Source organism: Lampetra fluviatilis, chromosome 34 (assembly GCF_964198595.1).
Source record: "Lampetra fluviatilis chromosome 34, kcLamFluv1.1, whole genome shotgun sequence".
Classification (NCBI taxonomy): Eukaryota; Metazoa; Chordata; class Hyperoartia; order Petromyzontiformes; family Petromyzontidae; genus Lampetra; species Lampetra fluviatilis.
In genome coordinates this window covers 7659416-7676454 of record NC_136308.1, presented here as the reverse complement: position 1 = coordinate 7676454, position 17039 = coordinate 7659416, and the positions used below count along the sequence as shown (strand labels likewise).

General features: G+C 43.6%; 2 protein-coding genes across 6 annotated transcripts; one reads left to right on the top strand and one right to left on the bottom strand.

The window, feature by feature from the left end:
- Window positions 1-2053: 2053 nt before the first annotated feature.
- LOC144944437 (5' exonuclease Apollo-like) lies at window positions 2054-10292 on the bottom strand. Of its 4 annotated transcripts, XM_078872582.1 has the most exons (7): window positions 10153-10292; window positions 9362-9487; window positions 8147-8207; window positions 7274-7464; window positions 5646-5811; window positions 4244-4426; window positions 2054-3755 (listed from the first exon to the last, which is right to left on the bottom strand). In XM_078872582.1, exons 4-7 carry the CDS (start codon window positions 7460-7462, stop codon window positions 2485-2487), a joined length of 1809 nt encoding a protein of 602 aa, XP_078728708.1. In that variant the 5' UTR covers window positions 7463-7464; window positions 8147-8207; window positions 9362-9487; window positions 10153-10292; the 3' UTR covers window positions 2054-2484. The 4 variants fall into 4 exon arrangements, with proteins under 4 accessions (XP_078728708.1, XP_078728709.1, XP_078728710.1 ...); XM_078872583.1 differs by lacking the exons at window positions 8147-8207; window positions 9362-9487; XM_078872584.1 differs by lacking the exons at window positions 8147-8207; window positions 9362-9487; window positions 10153-10292 and adding an exon at window positions 9985-9993.
- A 255-nt stretch (window positions 10293-10547) lies between these two features.
- Window positions 10548-13126, top strand: MRPS33 (mitochondrial ribosomal protein S33). Of its 2 annotated transcripts, XM_078872581.1 has the most exons (4): window positions 10566-10591; window positions 10941-11090; window positions 12083-12323; window positions 12821-13126. In XM_078872581.1, exons 3-4 carry the CDS (start codon window positions 12100-12102, stop codon window positions 12924-12926), a joined length of 330 nt encoding a protein of 109 aa, XP_078728707.1. In that variant the 5' UTR covers window positions 10566-10591; window positions 10941-11090; window positions 12083-12099; the 3' UTR covers window positions 12927-13126. The 2 variants fall into 2 exon arrangements, with proteins under 2 accessions (XP_078728706.1, XP_078728707.1); XM_078872580.1 differs by lacking the exon at window positions 10941-11090 and having other exon boundaries at window positions 10548-10591.
- The last annotated feature ends 3913 nt before the right edge of the window (window positions 13127-17039 follow it).

The following is a 17039-nucleotide window of genomic DNA, read 5'->3' as shown; positions in this document are numbered from 1 at the left end:
ATTTCTGCGGAGGGAGCTGGTAGGAACGTTGGGTTGCTCGGTCAATGGCCAGGGTCAACGGCGGCGTGGTGTATTCCGCAAATATGCCCGACTGTGAGGGCGGGCACAAGCCGGCGTGAGTAGGTTAAACGTTGAGTTTTATAAAGGCACCACGGGGTGACCAGCCCCTCCCCACCCAGCCCTCCCACCCCCCACCCAGCCTCTCCCCTCCCCACCCTGCCCTCTCCACCCAGCCCCTCCCCACCAGCCCCACCCCTCCCACCCCCTCTCCTCCCCACCCAGCCCCACCCAGCCCCTCCCCACCCAGCCCCTCCCCACCCTCCCCACCCAGCCCCTCCCTCCCCACCCAGCCCCTACCTGCACGACAGACGGACGGACACAATAATTCCCTGTGGGCTGGTGTGACCAGGAGGTTCCTACCAAAATCACAGATTGGTTGAACCCTGGAATCAAACTCGGGACCTGAACAGTGCTGGCCCAGTGGTCTGGCTCTTGAGCCACCCAATCGCTTCTAATGTACAGGGCGGTCCAGATATCTTGTGCCCACCAATTAATTATCTAAAAGTCACGTAGATAGAAAACATACTTTTCTATCTACATGACTTTACCGAAAGAACCATAGAATATGAATTCCTGCAGTCACGAAATTTTTAAGTCAAAATTGTATTCTCTAAAACTTAATATATTTTAAAGATTTATTCAAAACAGAAATGAATATGCAATGGAAACACTAAAATGAGAGTTAACTTAATTTGGGGCCACAAGACATCTGGACCAAGCTGTACATTCAATACGTTACTGTGAAGACTCACGCTACAGCAACACAGCGGTTACGTGCGAGGCTGTTAAGTAGTATGTGGCTGATGACTGATTCTGATGTCCTGCAGGTGCGTTCCGGGCGAGTTTGCGCGGCTCATCGCACATCCTTCACAATCACAGGAGGCACCGCACGAACAACAGCAACCGTGAAAAGCAGTAGCCGGATGCAACACAGCCCTGCAGAAGACATGCCACCCTATTTAAGCCATTACATAGAATTAGAAACATCTGTACGAGAGCTTTATCGTATGCTGGTCAATGGCAAGCCTCGTGAATCAAAGTCCATGATTTCATGGATTAACCGGACGTCTCATTTGTCTTTTAAGCTGGGAAATATGCATACGTTTTGATCGGAGAAACATGCGGTACATTAAATTAAATCATTCTTGGGTATATTCCTCTTGGGTGTCTGCAAGCTTCCAGCACCTGACAGTAGAAATGTTTAACAATGTATGAACTAATTGGGGTTTCTTTTTGGATTTGATTTTGAAGGTACACCAATTTGTCGTTTAAAAACTGGCACACCTACCAAAAATCAAGTATTAATTATATTGGTCGTGCAAGCCTACGTATACAATTTAACGGTGCACTGCTGTCAGTCGCCAAAACTTTATAATGTACTGCCATTTTTGTGAATCCACTGCAGGATAATATCTCGAACACGTGTCGGCCATAGCCAGGAATTTAACTTTTAAAAAATGTCTTGATTCATAGCGTCGTGCGCGAATCACCGAGCCACCGTTCCACCCAGGCATAGGCATCATGTCGGTTAAATGCAAATACGTTTGGAATGTTTTCATAATTTATTTTGTTTTAGACATCAATGCTTATTGTGCAAATGTTAAATTTACTGTGTTGTGTACATGGAGCATTTCCCACGTTGTATAAGGTCGTATGGCATATATGGAACTTTGTAATTCGTTTCGGTCTTTTTTAGTAAACTTTTTCACGTCAACAAATAATTTTGAAAGTTTTCATTTTAAACTGGACATGGCACATTGAAGATATCACATACTTTTTGAGCCATCCCAAATGTATGGCCCAAAGCAGATATACAAAGCATTACATGTTTTAAAATCACAGTAGTTGTAGAGAAGTTACAGACCCGTGTTTGTTATTTTCAGGTATTTATTGAACAGACCAACAAATGCAGTGACCAAGCAAAAAAGCCCCCTTTCAACGTTCCACTCCCCACCCCCACCAAATTCCTCATGTAATGTGGGTGGCTATGTTACATGAATACACCCGAGCGAGTTCTATATTGACGAGGGCCAGACTTGTGTCCTTTATGATGATGAAAGACGTCTGTACCTCACAACCCTTTGTAAAGGAGAAATTGGTGATTCAAGCATGTAACCATTACCTACCCCTGCGTGTGCTTCTGTACCAGGGATGAGCGGGTGAATTATGAAATTGAATTCGGGAAGCGTTTTGCAATGACCCTTCAGTGTGAACAAGTCCTTTAATCCCCACAAATACAACTTTTAAACGTGGAAAAAAAAACAAAGTTATGCTGTAAATAATGCAAACAATGAAAACAAGTTTAAAAACACAGTTAATAATTTAATTACACATGTACAGTATAATACGTTTCTAGAAAATTATGCTAGTTTCGTTTGCACAATTAACCTGCTTGCTCCAGCAAAACGCCACCTAACGGTGCGTTTATTTCCTCTGCTGCATGCACTTCTCCACAAGTCGATTAAAGCGCAACCTCTTCTCCTTTTCACTCAAAAAGGCATGAAGTGGGGACAATATGAGGTTACATTTTCCAGCCTGGGTCTGGCTGCAGCTCTGCACTTTTCTCTTGAGAATAACAGAAAGTCTGCCACCCATCAATGGTGTGTGAAAGTCCACAGGATGGCCCTCACTCTTGCACGAAAGTGCACCCACAAGATAGGGACCATCAGCGGATTTAGGAGAGTTTGTTAAAACGAGCGCTTCGCTCGGTGCACCTTGCCGGTCGCCTTTGCCGTTATATGGCCGCCGTGAAGGGGAAGGCAACGAGTCAAAAGAGCATTTATCTTCGACGCATGTTACATGCTTTGTGAAGGACTCCGAGCTCAGACTTTCTGCATAATCAAGTTTCTTTTTCACTATAGATTTATCGGCATGTGAATGAACTGAAGCCTCAACAGTTGACTTGTAGAAAGACTTTGTGTCCATGATTACTTTGGTCGATTTTGAATCACTTATGTTATCATTCTCAAAGCTTAACTGGATTGCAATCGATTCAGAAGGCAAGGTAAAGGACTTGTTATCTTCATTTTTTACAACACGCATGGAATCATAATCGCCAGCTTCATCGTCATCCTCAGAACTTGAAATTATGACACGTGGAGGCGAATGTTTTGCAATTGAAGATTTTGGACTGTCAAAGCAAACCCCCTTGGGGATGTGCGTTCTGGAGGTCCGAAAAATCCGCGCTCTCCTTTTCGGCAAACAATTATTACTGCAAGCAGAAACCCCGCCTTCCTGCATGAACCTCTGCACCGACTCCGGAATAATGATCGTTCTACTCTGGCTGCTCTGCGCGGTGCTGAGGAACTCCCTGAAGTATCCCTCGCAACTGGGCCCCTTGTTGATGGGCACGATGGCTCGCGGCTGCAGCCCGGCAACAAATTGGCACAGCTCGCCGTAAGAGGAGTGGTCCGAGTAGGGTACGATGAAAATGGAGTCGCACGGCTGGCGGCCGGCACGGTTGCCTGAGGGCAGCACAGCGATGGTGGGCCACTCGCAGTTCCAGTGTGCCACGCTGCGGCTGTTCAATTGGTGTGCGTCCACGACCCGTAAGCGGCACTCCTCTATGGCCGTCGTGAACACGTTGGGCAGGCCAAGCAGCTGCAGCGTCTCCATGCGTTCTGGACTTACCCCCACCCACCCAAACTCCATTGCCAGCTCTACCAGCAGAGACTCTTTCCCGAGTGAATATATGCCTACACAAAAGAGAATTCAGATCTTGAAGAAGCTCCTAGAATGGACAGTGAAATGTAGGACATTGTGCTGAACAATACACACCAAAGGGCTATACAGAACAACTGTGAAAAGATGAGTAGTAGCATAAAGAAATTAGTGTTTTAAATTATGCCCTTTTCATCGATATACTGTTTTTCATATCCCAAGTTTCTACTGAACATGAGTAGTGTTTTTAACGTGGATGATATACTAAGGTAATGCAATATCCACCCATTGTCATTAAGAAAAAGATGTTATACAAAAAGTCACTCATTACTGATATAATCGAATAACCATATTTCATAACAAGGGGTTTATAAAAAGCACTGGAACTCAATTCCCACCAGGTAAGAACCAAAAAAGGTGCAGAAATAAACCTAAGTCTCCATGAGGGGTGAATAGTGGCTGTGTGTGTTGCAATTTCATGCATTGAAATAAAAGTTGTTATATGAAGAAAACCAAGTCATACCGATGACAACCTGATGGTCTGGGTGGTTTCGTATTATTATCTTGATCTCTTCTGTGGCATCTTCTCGTGAAGGAAAGTGCCACTTTGAAGGGCAGTATGTGTTATCCAAGTACAGAACATCGATGATAATATTGGTTTGCAGCAGAGGCAGCTTCAGCATCTCTGGAATAAACCTAAAATCACCTGCAAAACGCCAAATTATCATTTAAATCAAGAGAATGAATGCTCAATGTACGAGCAGTTTTTCTTATCTACAGCAAAGGGCCAACATTCCAAATAGAGTCACTAAAGTCTCGCATTTGTAAGTATACAAACCCTCATTAAATTAAACACATTTTGAGTCTATAATTTGAGCACCAACCAGAATCCATCAAATAAAAATTTTAATTCATGAACATAAGAGAACAAGAAAAATATTTTGAGATATTTGTATCATTGTTTAAAAAAAGAGCTTAATGAGTGCTCATGTTTCTAAATTAAATATTTGATACGTGTAGAAGCATAGGTTCACACTTTCCAGACATAGTTGGTATCTGAGGTGTAACGAGGCTTTGATATATCAACGTCGATTGTTAAGCTAAAACGATATGCATTGTATAACATGATAATAGGTTTTTCCTTTTTTCTGGCAACAAAACAGGTGTTAAGATGTTAAAACACCAAACTGAAACCTTTTACAAGGAATCGTGTCTGCATTAACCACAATGCTTGTGGTCAGAATGCAAACAAAAAATATACTCTGATTATATATGCATTGTCTTTTAAACTGATTGGTCCACACCAGAGACAGCTTTCTTTTGAGCCTCGTCTCAAACGGTGTTAGACCAGAGGACGCCAAAAGGCATCTAACACCTTTTGAGACTCGGTTCCAAAGAAAGTTGTCTCTGGTGTGGACCAATCAGTTTCAAAGACAATGCATTTCTTAACAGAGTATGTTTTTTGTTTGCATTCTGACCACAAGTGTTGTGGTTAATGCAGATATGATTCCTTGTAAAAGGTTTCAGTTTGGTGTTTAAACATCTTAACACCTGTTTTGTTGCCAGAAAAAAGGGGTAAAACCGATTATCATATTTTGGTACTGACAAAGGAGGTCCCATGACATTGTATAACAATTTAAGTGTATCGATTTCAATAGTTGTATGTGATGTGATTCATATGATCACTGTGGTCATTTGTGTCCATTAAATGTAAAAAAAAAATCTTGAATCGAATCACTCATCTTCTTTCGTATGGCTGATGTAGATGCAGAGCAACAACTACAATTTCACGAATTATTACAATTGTTGTCATGCAGTCAATCGTACCTCCACTAGTTGGCACCACATGAATTTAACCAAGCATGTGGGGTTATATTCTGGAAGCTATTAAAATGTATTTCTTTCAAATCACACACCACACATACCTGTGTACAGAATGTTGCCAAAGTAACCTTGGAACAGAAACATGACGGCACCCGGGCAGTGGTTGGCATCAATGAGTGTCACCGTCATCGTTTCTGTGCCCACTCCATCTAAGGGCACACAGTGGCTCTCTCCCAGCTCCAGCGGGCGAATGAACTTGTCGGCAATCTAAACAGATCGTTTAAACATCGCCGTCACACAATGCTCGATTATCTCTCACACACGTGCAGTGTATGTACAAACACGTGTTATTTTCATGGTGATGTACTGTAATTCATGCTCCTCCTAGAATACACTGCACTGCCATTCTCATCAATTTATTTATTGTATCTTACCTCATCTAACGACTTTTTTAGGAGGGTCCAACGTTTGGCCACATTAAAGATATTTTTTTTAATGTGGGTAGAAACTGGATGGAGTAACCAGGGAAACCCCATGCTTATAATGGAGAAAATACTCAACCTTCTGCACAGATGGGTTCACAAATCATTTTCTCAACTGCAACCTCATGACCAACACACAGTTCAGCGAGTTTGGGAGATTTTCACAAACCTACATAGCATTATCAATACATGTCACCATGCCAAACTCTATAAATTATGCATTTTTGACGAAATGAATTTCATGCACTCACATTCTATTTTGATAAAATGGCATTTAAATCTGTTAATGGAACTCTAATTTTTTTATTTTAGTCCCAAAATTATAAGACATTGCCTCTAATTATACCAATCATCTGCCCCTGAAAGGCCACTGTTCAAGCTATTTGGAAAAACATTTTGGGAGGCTGCACCTAAATATTCCTTAATACCATAATCAATGGCGCAGCCAGGATTTTCAGATAGAGGGGGCAACCGCTCCGGCAATTAAAAATGATGAGTTGTTAGTAAGTAAGGACTTGTCCCTTGCTTTTTATTCGACGCGTGTGCGGCGATGGCGCAGCCATCGATCGAGGGTCGAATTCGAACCGTGTGTGATCGGCATCGCGCTCGCTGAAGGTATGCCTTCAGGGAAGTCATGTACTGTGTACGCAACTGCGCACAATTCTGAGTCACTTATAACTGCTTTGCTATTACTTATTGCCAATTATGGACTCAGACTATTGTCCTATCATCTCATAGAGTCCCTGGCACGTAATAATATGCTACACAGTGGCAGTTGGGGCTCGCAAAATGCCAATTTATTACTAATAAACCCCGATGATCCGATCGAAATCAGGGATTTCGATCGGATCATTGGGGGGGCGCGTGCCACCCCCACCCCCCACTGGCTCCGCCAGTGACCAAAATCATCAGCCGCGATTAATCCACTGCTGGATGAAGACCTCAGCAAGCCTTCACCATAGCTCATGGTCCTGTACTGAAAGACCCCAACAAGCACCTGGACGCCAGCCAATTTCATTGCTCCATCTCCACGCTGGGACTTATTCTCCAAAGTGTTCTCTCCATTGGCTGCGAATGCATTGTTAGTCTTAACCAATGACCATCATTCCTTAACCTAACGTTATAAGCTAAACATAAAACAGTCCGTTTGGCTTTCGAACATGACTAATATCAGGTGACCGCCTGGGGCAGATTTAAAAAAAGACGGACCGCCAACTTCTGTGAGCAAGTGAGGCGCGTGCACGTACGTTAAATTTGTGTTTGAGGAGCACGGCGGTGATGGGAGAGCAGTAGATTGGCCGGCTCCAAGTCGGGGTGAGACCACTTGTGTGATCGGCGTGCATATGGCTCAGGAAGAAAATCCTCGCCTCGGGGAACTTGGCCACCCGCCAGAAATCCACAGCCAGTGGCGTGTATGGTATGATCTTGCCATTCATCACTGCAGCCAGAGGGGAAGGCCGGGCAAGGAATTGAGTTTCATGCACCAATATTCGCCTTTGCTAACCGCCATTGTGGCGAGCGTTGTGGAGATGTGACACCACCTAATTGTTGTCACCACCTGCATAAACAAAGGCGTGCAGGATATTGAAATAATTTAAAACAGGAACAGTTGAAAATATATAACTGCCAAAATCGCTGTCCGTGGTGCTAACGTTAAGAAAAAAACGCCACTTTTTTCAAATTTTCTTGCTGTGTTTTTCACACCTGATGATGATTGCTTGTGTTGCAGTCGAAACGTCGTGAGAATTGTATTGTTTTATATTTTTATTATTTTATTGTTTCCCTTCTACGTGACCTTACCAAAAGAACCAAGAATATGAATCCCTACAGTCACTAAATCTTTAAATCAAAAGATATAACAGTTTTATTCAAAGTACTAAGAATATGTTTACTCTCAATGGAAGCCAACTACAAATCAGGCTATCTTGGTCTCTTGCTTTCTCACCTGGTCTAACAAAACAAACTTGAAACTTGGCCTTCATGGTTTGGTGTTGGCGAATACATAAAGTCATTTCTTTCATGGATAATAATAATTGTTTTTAGTTTAATTCAAATCTCATTGTAAGTGTAACACATAGGCTTTCTATTCTGGCAAATCGCCCGACGCTGGATGTAATTACCAGCGAAACGTCGTGCTCAAGTTGTCGATGTCGTGGATTTACTCTCCAACACACCCGTGGGCTGAAGTAGTAGAGGAGAGCGAGTTAATGCACACGGCGAATGAATGGGATGTGTGTACCTGTGAAGAGCGTCCTGTCTCTACCACTCTGCAGGTAATGTCAGTGATGATGGGTGCATCACTGCCAAATCAAAAACAGTTGTCATGACGTGGGGAGTAAAATGTATTTAAACACATTCCTAGCCCCACCAAATATATTCGGCGTGTATGCACATTTACAACCCTTTGGAAAGCCAGCGCAGGACGAGGGCCTCCTCAAGCCTGCGGATCGTGGTTAGCTTATTTGACCACACCTCACCACGCTCAATATAATCTACTGCAGTAATAAACAATACAACAGGGTGGTCCAGATGTCGTGTGACCCCCATTTAATTATCTAAAACGTAATCTTTTTGAAGGAAGGTTTATTTAAAACAGAGATGAATATGCAAAGGGAGAAACACAATTTGGGGTGAATTAATTGGGGGGGGGGGTCACAAGACATCTGGACCACCCTGTAAATGTAATCTGGTGTACTAAGTTTATAAGTGAGCTCCTCGACATAACCTACTTTCTGTTCCTCACTTAAAACCCATCTCTTCTCCCAGGCCCATCATGCTTCTCACCTGCCCCCCAGCTGTGAGCAGGTCTAACCCCAACCCCTCCTTAACCTACGTACTGTGCGAAAGTTCAACATACACACAGTACATACATACCTGCTCTCATACCCGTCAACCCATACGGTTTACCCCGTGTTCTTGTACAGGGAAATTGAGTTTTCACGTCCATACGGTGTACAGCCGTTTCAATACGGGCAAAAACTATTGTTTTGTTTGTTTGTGTTTCTTCCTTGTGATGGGACTTTGCAGGATGAACGCTGAGATTTATAAGAGCACGGGGTTATCAATAAGGTCTGAATTGACCTGTAATAAGGTAGGCACTGATAAGGGGTTGACAGGTATTGTGTTCTCCTGTCACCACCACTTTAAAAAAATCCCACCCATTATCTGAACCACCATCATTGTACGTACAATGTGAAAATTGCTGTAAAGCGCCTTGGAATAAGGCGCTAATTATACATCTATACATTCTCTAGAGTATACGACACTAGGGCTCCTAACCCTCCTTAGGGCTTCATCCTCTATATACAAGAAGCGTTTCGTCAAGGCGACCTTACCTCTAACATTAGAGGCGGTTCATTGGCATCGATTCAACCAAGCCCGACTGCTGATGAGACAACCGAAGGTGCAAGCCGGTCAAGTTTGCATGTCCTGTGCTCCACGCCGTCGAAATTATGCACTCACTGATGGGATGTGTAAAAAAATTATATTATTTAAAAAAATGCGGACAGATACATAATTCTAGATTTGAAGCTTTCGTGACTGCAAGGATTCATATTCTTAGGTTTTTCGGTAAAGTCACGTAGGTAAAACATTCAAATTAATAAAAGTAAAATAAAATAAAAATCACGACGTTTCGGAGGCAACACAAGCTTCCGTCTTCAGGTGGAACCGTCACAGCCACGACGTGACTTTACCGAAAAAACGTAAGAATATGACAGATACATAGTCTGCTTATCGATGTCTGTGTTCGAGCAGCTCACACAATAGTCGATATCAAGTTCCTCACGATGGTCCGCGCTCACCAAACAACGCCTTACGCTCTTCACAAAGCGCCTCACCAGTGAGCTCCTCTCTATTAATCTCACCACCACACACATGGAGAAAAGCTTCTCACCCTGTACTCTGGTAGTAAGCAAGCTCACACACACACGGAGTAATATTCTCACTCAACCCGTACCTGTGGTAAGTTCACCCCACCCAGAACTGTGTTCATCTCACCCTACGGTGAGCTCCTCACCCACAACTGCATTAATCTCACCCCTACTAAGTAAGATAACTCATGCCTTTACCGGATTAAGTAAGCTCATCATCTCGCAGTGTGAGTCATTATGTTGAGTCAGCTCACCTGTACGCGTTATGTAGGCTCACCCCAACACAGGGAGTCACTCATCCTCTATTAACAGGATTATGTGTATATATAATGTTAGAATGGTGACGTTTGGGACGATCTAGCCATGATCGTGCAGCGAAATTAAAACCTCAACTCGCGCGCTTTTCTCTTGACGGAATCACGACCGGGGTGGGGGTCGGAGGTCAAAGATCAAACACGGTCCACGACTCTTAAACAGGAAGTTTTCGAAAAAAATATATATATTTTGTGTTTATTTTCTATCCGATCGATGATTTATCGTCTGGTTTGGTTGAGAAAATAAAAAATATCTACTAAAATTTTAATCTAAAACGAAAAATTCCGTGGCGAACAATTTATCGCGGAAGTGTTTCGCTTCCGGGTGGTGTCCACACGTGTGGAGGTCACCGCACCCCCAGACCAAGGCCCTCATCGGGTAAAGTCGGAGGATAACGAGACGTTAACTATACGGATAACCATTATTAGCGTTGTTGTTAACGTTGAATTAGAAAATTAAGTTAAATATGCACACCCTAGTTTGTCAAAGTATGCTCACGGCTATACCAAATAAATGAAACTGAAATTCGTGCGCGTTGGCACCAATTGGTATGCGCTCACCGTTCCCACTGTTTGAGCTGCAGGGTAATATTACTTTTTAACGTTGAATAACCTTAAGGTCTAATTGTGTGCATCTTTATTTGCTGCTGCGTTTATGTCTTCGTTTTGTTATTCGAGTGAGCGATGTCAATCTATTGTACTCTGTACCATGCTTCCTCCGCCTTTAGTCAACATTGACCAGAGTGGTAAAGTATGGTCAAATAACTATCACCACGACCGACACTGCGTGAGGAGGCCCTCATCCAGCAGTGGATTAACAAAGAGGCTGTGTTTGTACAACCCGGGGAGTGTGCAGCGCATCAAGAGGTGGCTCAGTGGTTAGCACACTGCGCAACTGAAACTGCCCCACCTGGGTTCGATTCCATGTCCACTCGGCCTTAAATGAGCAGTGGTATCTGCTGCGGCTTTGTAAGCTGTGGGGAGACAGGCGGCGATGGAACGTGGATCTGTCCACCCTTCGTGCGTGGCCGCATTTAACAGTTTCTGCTATTTAAATAAAAAGTTAATTGGATAACCGATTAAGAATGCTGTACAGTAGTAATTCAGATTTTGCATAGAATACTGCATTGAGAATACATTCTCACCAATACGAACCATATTACAACAAAAACAAGCATGCGAATTTGGAATTCCAAATGTAACCTGCCATGTTGAAATGTAAAGTTGATGCATTCTCAACCCTCAATGCTTAGAGCAACTGCCTTGCAGTCGAAACCCTTCAGTTCAGTGCTTTGCCGAGTTCTATAATCTTTGGTCCAGATCAGAAATTTGACCTGCCATTATCACTTGAGAAAGCAAACCCTTAGTTTGATTTTTAGATCACACTGATTTACATTGCAAACCAAGTCACACTGAGGATATTTTATTCAACGAACCACAGGCATCTGACTGGTTGCATAAAAACACATTTCGTGATTTAATACTGTGTATGGCAAAATAAGGCTAAAATGTGTCATGCAACTGGCCACCAAAGAATATGTCCACCAAGTGTTATCGTTAACCTAGGAAAGCCTCACTGGGTTAAGACCTTTCTAGGAAGGTCATGTTATTTGCATTCAGGGACCAATGATTGATAAGTGTTTCCCAATTAAAGTAACTAATCTGCGAGTTGTTAAAAAAATTTGGACCATAATGCTGTCACGAGATCTTTAACACCCACTCTAAAGCCGACTGAATCAGGGTGGTCTGTCAGTCGAACCGTATGCCTCTGCAGCAAGTGGCAAACACTGCCGCAAGAGCCACTGCCCCATGCGTGCCCCATGCGTGCCCTGAGTATGACTCAATGTCCCTCTGTATCCATGGAGTGCAGACTGGCTGTCAGGACACATGGCGGCGATTCCAACCTTGAGCAACTATGCGCGCCGCATGGCAAGGCTGAGTGCACGCATCTTCGGCGAGGTGGCGCGGCCCACCGACGCACCCTCTATGAAGGTGGTGTCATTGATGAGTGAGAGGCCCATGGCCAAGCAGCCGGACGTGGTCAACTACTATCCAGCGCACCAGGAGTATTCGCAGCTCATGCGTACCCTGCGCTTCCATGGCCTCTACAGGTGGGCAGCTGTCCTTGTCTTAGCTCACGGATGAACCATTTGTTTCACACCTTTGGTCACATTGTTACTAGCAGCAAAATTCGATGGGATGATAGACAATGGTCGAGAGTAACAACCGAGTGGTAGACAACGGAGGGAACATGCCCAAGAGAATCAAAGAGAACATCTACTGTAATATATCGAGTGATTAAATCAGCTTGTGGTCAGGTGCTCGGTGAGTTGTTAGATAGCAGGATGACTTGGACCAATGCGTTGAACAAAATTATACAAACGAGACTAAAAATAGAAACAATGCAAATGTGGTGGTAAAGAGACAAAATCATCTATTGGCAGCCAAAGATTTTACAATTTAGTTTGAAAGTAGGTTAATCATAACATGTCTATTGTTAACACTTTCCTTTGGCTCATCTTGAGTGATGTTTGTAATGTTTGTAAATCTGTAATGAGTATGTCTGAGACTTGGTTGATGGTCCTATGGTGAAACTTTGTTGTTTCAGAGATGAACACGAGGATTTCAGGGAAGAGATGAAGAGACTCAAGAAACTTCGGGGGAAAGGGAAGCCAAAGAAGGGAGAAGGAAAGCGGGCATTGCAGAAGAAGTGACCAAACGTGTTTCTAAGCACGGTGTTATTTTGTGCCAATAAATTACATTGGCATCTGTGAATTCTCAATGATGTTTTCTTTTTTCCAATGGGTTTGGCAAATGTTGTAGTGTTGTGATATGCCATATATTGTATTTACCTGCTTTTGCTTCAAACTGTAAATACTGTCATAACTGAATAAAATTATAAAAATTATGGTGTCGAATGAACAAATTGTTTCCTGTGAACCGGTACATCAACTGTATACAGTGCTTATGTAGTGTTTGGTGTTGGCGAAACACAAAGAACTGGAGCAGGATATAATATTCGGTGTTCCACAAAAGGGTTCAGTCGCAATGCCTTTTGAAAAAGTGAGAAGATTGATCAGTGTAAATACAGCAGGGTAGGTTACCGCAGTTGTACGGTATCCTGTGATGTGTTTTTTGGTGGTACCGCAAGTTGCACTTCTGACATTTCGGTTAACGTGCTGGGAGTTTCTTGAATTCAGTTCAACACGTGTAGCGAAACATGCCGTGGAACAATCTGAAATACACACTAAATACATTGGGCAAAATGCTAAATAATTTTTCATTGGATCACGTGAGATTTTTTTCAATTGACTAAGAGCTTAATATTTACATCACTGTGCTTTATAACAATAAATGTACAATCCAGCTGTACTAAAATAAACCAAACATTTTTATGTGCCTAAAATAATAAACATTAACTTGATTCACGAAGCAATACGCCATGACAGTCTCTTTCTACAATGGTGACCAAAGAAACGTGCAAGTCATGGATATTACACGACTTTACTGTCTTTTAAGATCTTCGTCGACATTTCGACCTCGCAAACCAGTTTGAGATGTAACATTCGTCCTCGGGAAAGCGAACACTGCGGTGACATTTTGTAGGGGGGCCTCACTAAACCAACCACCCCTTGCAACAATGGTCACGCTGTGTGATGCTGCAATGGCTGTGTGCCCAGTGTGGCCCTGCCAAGCACCCCGTGGTCCATCATTTGCATGCAGCCAGGCACAATAGAAACACTGGGGCAGCCAATGGCGGTCGCCTCTCTGGGTCACCTGCCCTAGGCATCCCCGCATTCCATGCATCGCTCACATCGCGAGCCGTGCCGTTGGCGGGGAGTTCTTTCTTTCTCTCTCTCTCTGTCTCCTTTTCTTTCCATCCCCCACCATTAATTACGGTCTGCCAACTTTGTGGTTTTGTGGCCAAGGCATCAGCAGCAGTAGCAGGTAAAAGACGTGCTGCTTGTGACTTTTGTCCCCACATCTCAAACTCTGGTGTGTGTGTGTGCGTAAATTTACGTGGTTACTGGTGCCACTTTGGGTGGCAAACGAATTAGTTTGGTGTTCTGACAAAAGGGTCGAGACCACCGGCTCTGGTCCGGTTGGAAGTTTTGAGATCCGAGTCGATGCAATGGGCTGCTTACTGAGCCGTCCTGAAAAGAGGCCAGGAGGGAGACTAATTTGCAGAGTGATGGCGCATACGAGACGATGAGTGAGATAAGGAGAGGTGACAAGGCGAGTTCTCCGGCTACTTTGCTTGCTACACCGTGAGTGACAATTCGCCTTATTTGAATGTTCTAGCCGATGAAGGATGACCGAGACACCACTGGACGTTTTGTCTCAAGCAGTGACGCTACTTACGTCTGGTTGCCACAGAGGTGAGTACACGTTTTGCACAACCACTCACTGTCGTTTATCTGTGACATCGTCATAATCAACCGTGGTCAATCCACTGCTGGATGGAGGTCTTCCTAAGCCATGTTAATGCTCCCCACCTAACACCTGCACACGAGTTGATTTCGTCACTCCGTCTGTACATTGCAACTATACTGACACCTGAGAATACGCTATGCATTTTACGGGCATACACGTTCACGTTAAGGAGCATTTATAACGTCCTGTGTGCACAGAGGATTTGTTTAATTCGGTATAGCGGTTTTGGTTGTCATACCATGAGTTTGCCACCACTAGAGGTCGCTGTAAGACCTAAATAAACAGAGATGCCGTGTGCGATGTCAGTAATGCAGTGTCGTGCAGTTTAACACGACGCATAATTTACATCATAGTCAGACCCAGACATGTTTTTCCTCCAACGTGTGTTGGATATTAACAGTTACACGGGTGATAACTCAACCTGCTTCTGCGAACGAGACAGAAACATGTCCAATACCAGTCTAGAGTGTTGTTTTTTTTGCTTTGCATATTCAAATCCTGTTGGGTAATATTGGTATATATGCTGATGGACTGATAAATTACAGTATGTTTAGGCAGGGTTACTCAACAAAAGATGTTGGTATGCCACATTGTATCGGTGGGTGTAGTCCGTGTCATGGCACGGGTCCCTGCATCGGTGGTACTTCAGGGTAGTCCCTGTCAATACATCTGAAAAATATTGAGAATGAGTCCTCATGACACTTGCCTAACAACAACACGTTGAAGCAAGTTGTGACGTGGCTAGGATCTCGTTTTTTGCCAACTTCTGATCCATTTCAAGAAATGAACCGACAGCGCACAGCTATCACAATACAGGTGTTTTGGGGGGGGGATTAAATCGCGTGAATATATGTGGCGTTAAACCCTCCACCACCCGACACAGCCAACTAGTAAGGCTTGTCACGTAAACAGAACGTGCCAATTCGTCACTAGTACACCACACCGGTGTGTTGGAGAGCCAAGCCACAATATTTACCATCTGAGTACGACGTTTCGCCAGTAATTACATTTACAATCTGAGTACGACGATTCGCCAATGTTGTGGCTTGGCGAAACGTCGTACTCAGATTGTAAATGTTGTGGCTTGGCTCTCCAACACACCGGTGTGCTGTACTAGTAACGAATTGGCCACGTTCTGTTAACGTGACAAACCTTACCAATTGGCTGTGTCGGGTGGTGGCAGGTTTAACGACACATTTATATATTTACGCGATATAACCCAAAAAAACTTGTATTATGGATGATATTTGTCGCGAACGCCTACGTGTTAAAGCACACAGCTATTTAAAATACACACAAAAATCCCCACGCCCTCCTGGACTGAGCCAGTTTTTCTCTGGCTCAACCCAGTTCTAGCGGTATTGTCAAAAGAACTCTTGTCCAAAAGAAATACCAGATATCGTACTTTTCCGTTTACTTTCGTATCTCGGCTGTGTTTACATTGCAAGGGGGTTGGGGACATGCGTCCATGTGTACATGTACAGCAACTTTGCCAATCCGTTGCTGGATGATGGACCCTCCCTCCACGTTGTGTCGGCCACGTCTTTCATTATTAGCCTTTTCTGGAACATTATTAGAGTTTACATCATTCACGTCCGTCTATATATTGGAAGATATATGCTACATGTAGAAAAGCTACAGTCTATGTAAACAGCAGTAATTTAAATCCGTTTGTCAATCCACTCTTTAATGCTTCCAAGCGTGTGTTTGTCCTCGAAAGCATTTAATTTTGCGATAACTCGATACATCAGATTGTTTTGGTTCTTTCGGTAAAAGAACCACGAGTTTGAATTCCTGCAGTCACGAAAGTTCTAAGTCAAAATTCGATACATCAGGTCCATAATATCAACGCAACTTTATAATGCTAATATTTCATTGATATTGGCCCATCTTTGCGAGCGTCATCGTGGCCCTCCTATGTTACAGACAGACGGACAGACAGACAAAACAGATGGATAGCGCTAATTCATTGATGCTTATGGCTTGAGAGCGTTCCAACAGATGTTGATACGTGATCATTCTTACAATACAACAATGGCGTATTTTTATTTATTTATTGACTTCTTGATGAAATGTTTTGGTTGGAGCAATTCCTAAAATTGGCTCTTAATTGTTCACCAGAGGCTGGAAAAAGGGTTGGGTGGGTGGGACGGGGTATATGGAGGGGCGGGCAGCCAAATCACCTGCCTTAGTGGACTTAGGGCCCTAGGGGCTGCCTCGGGCCACGTCCCACCTCGTGTCTCGGCCGTGCCTTTTGTCACGGCGGGGGCTGGTGGGTTGGGGGTCGTTCTTGCCAGCCAGCTGTCACGGAGAAGCTATTTAATGGATGCACGTCACCACTATTCGTGCACAGGCTGTTGCGTTGTAGACTTTGCGCATTGTATTATTTCGTT

Bases quoted from the DNA above. Each gene is read 5' to 3' on its own strand.
- LOC144944437 (XM_078872582.1), bottom strand. From the start codon at position 7,462: ATGAATGGCAAGATCATACCATACACGCCACTGGCTGTGGATTTCTGG. The intron at 5,812-7,273 runs GTACGTGCACGC...CGATCTGTTTAG, and splicing joins TCCTCAAACACAAATTTAAC to ATTGCCGACAAGTTCATTCG. The intron at 4,427-5,645 runs GTATGTGTGGTG...GGCGTTTTGCAG, and splicing joins TGGCAACATTCTGTACACAG to GTGATTTTAGGTTTATTCCA.
- MRPS33 (XM_078872580.1), top strand. From the start codon at position 12,100: ATGGCGGCGATTCCAACCTTGAGCAACTATGCGCGCCGCATGGCAAGG. The intron at 12,324-12,820 runs GTGGGCAGCTGT...TTGTTGTTTCAG, and splicing joins CGCTTCCATGGCCTCTACAG to AGATGAACACGAGGATTTCA.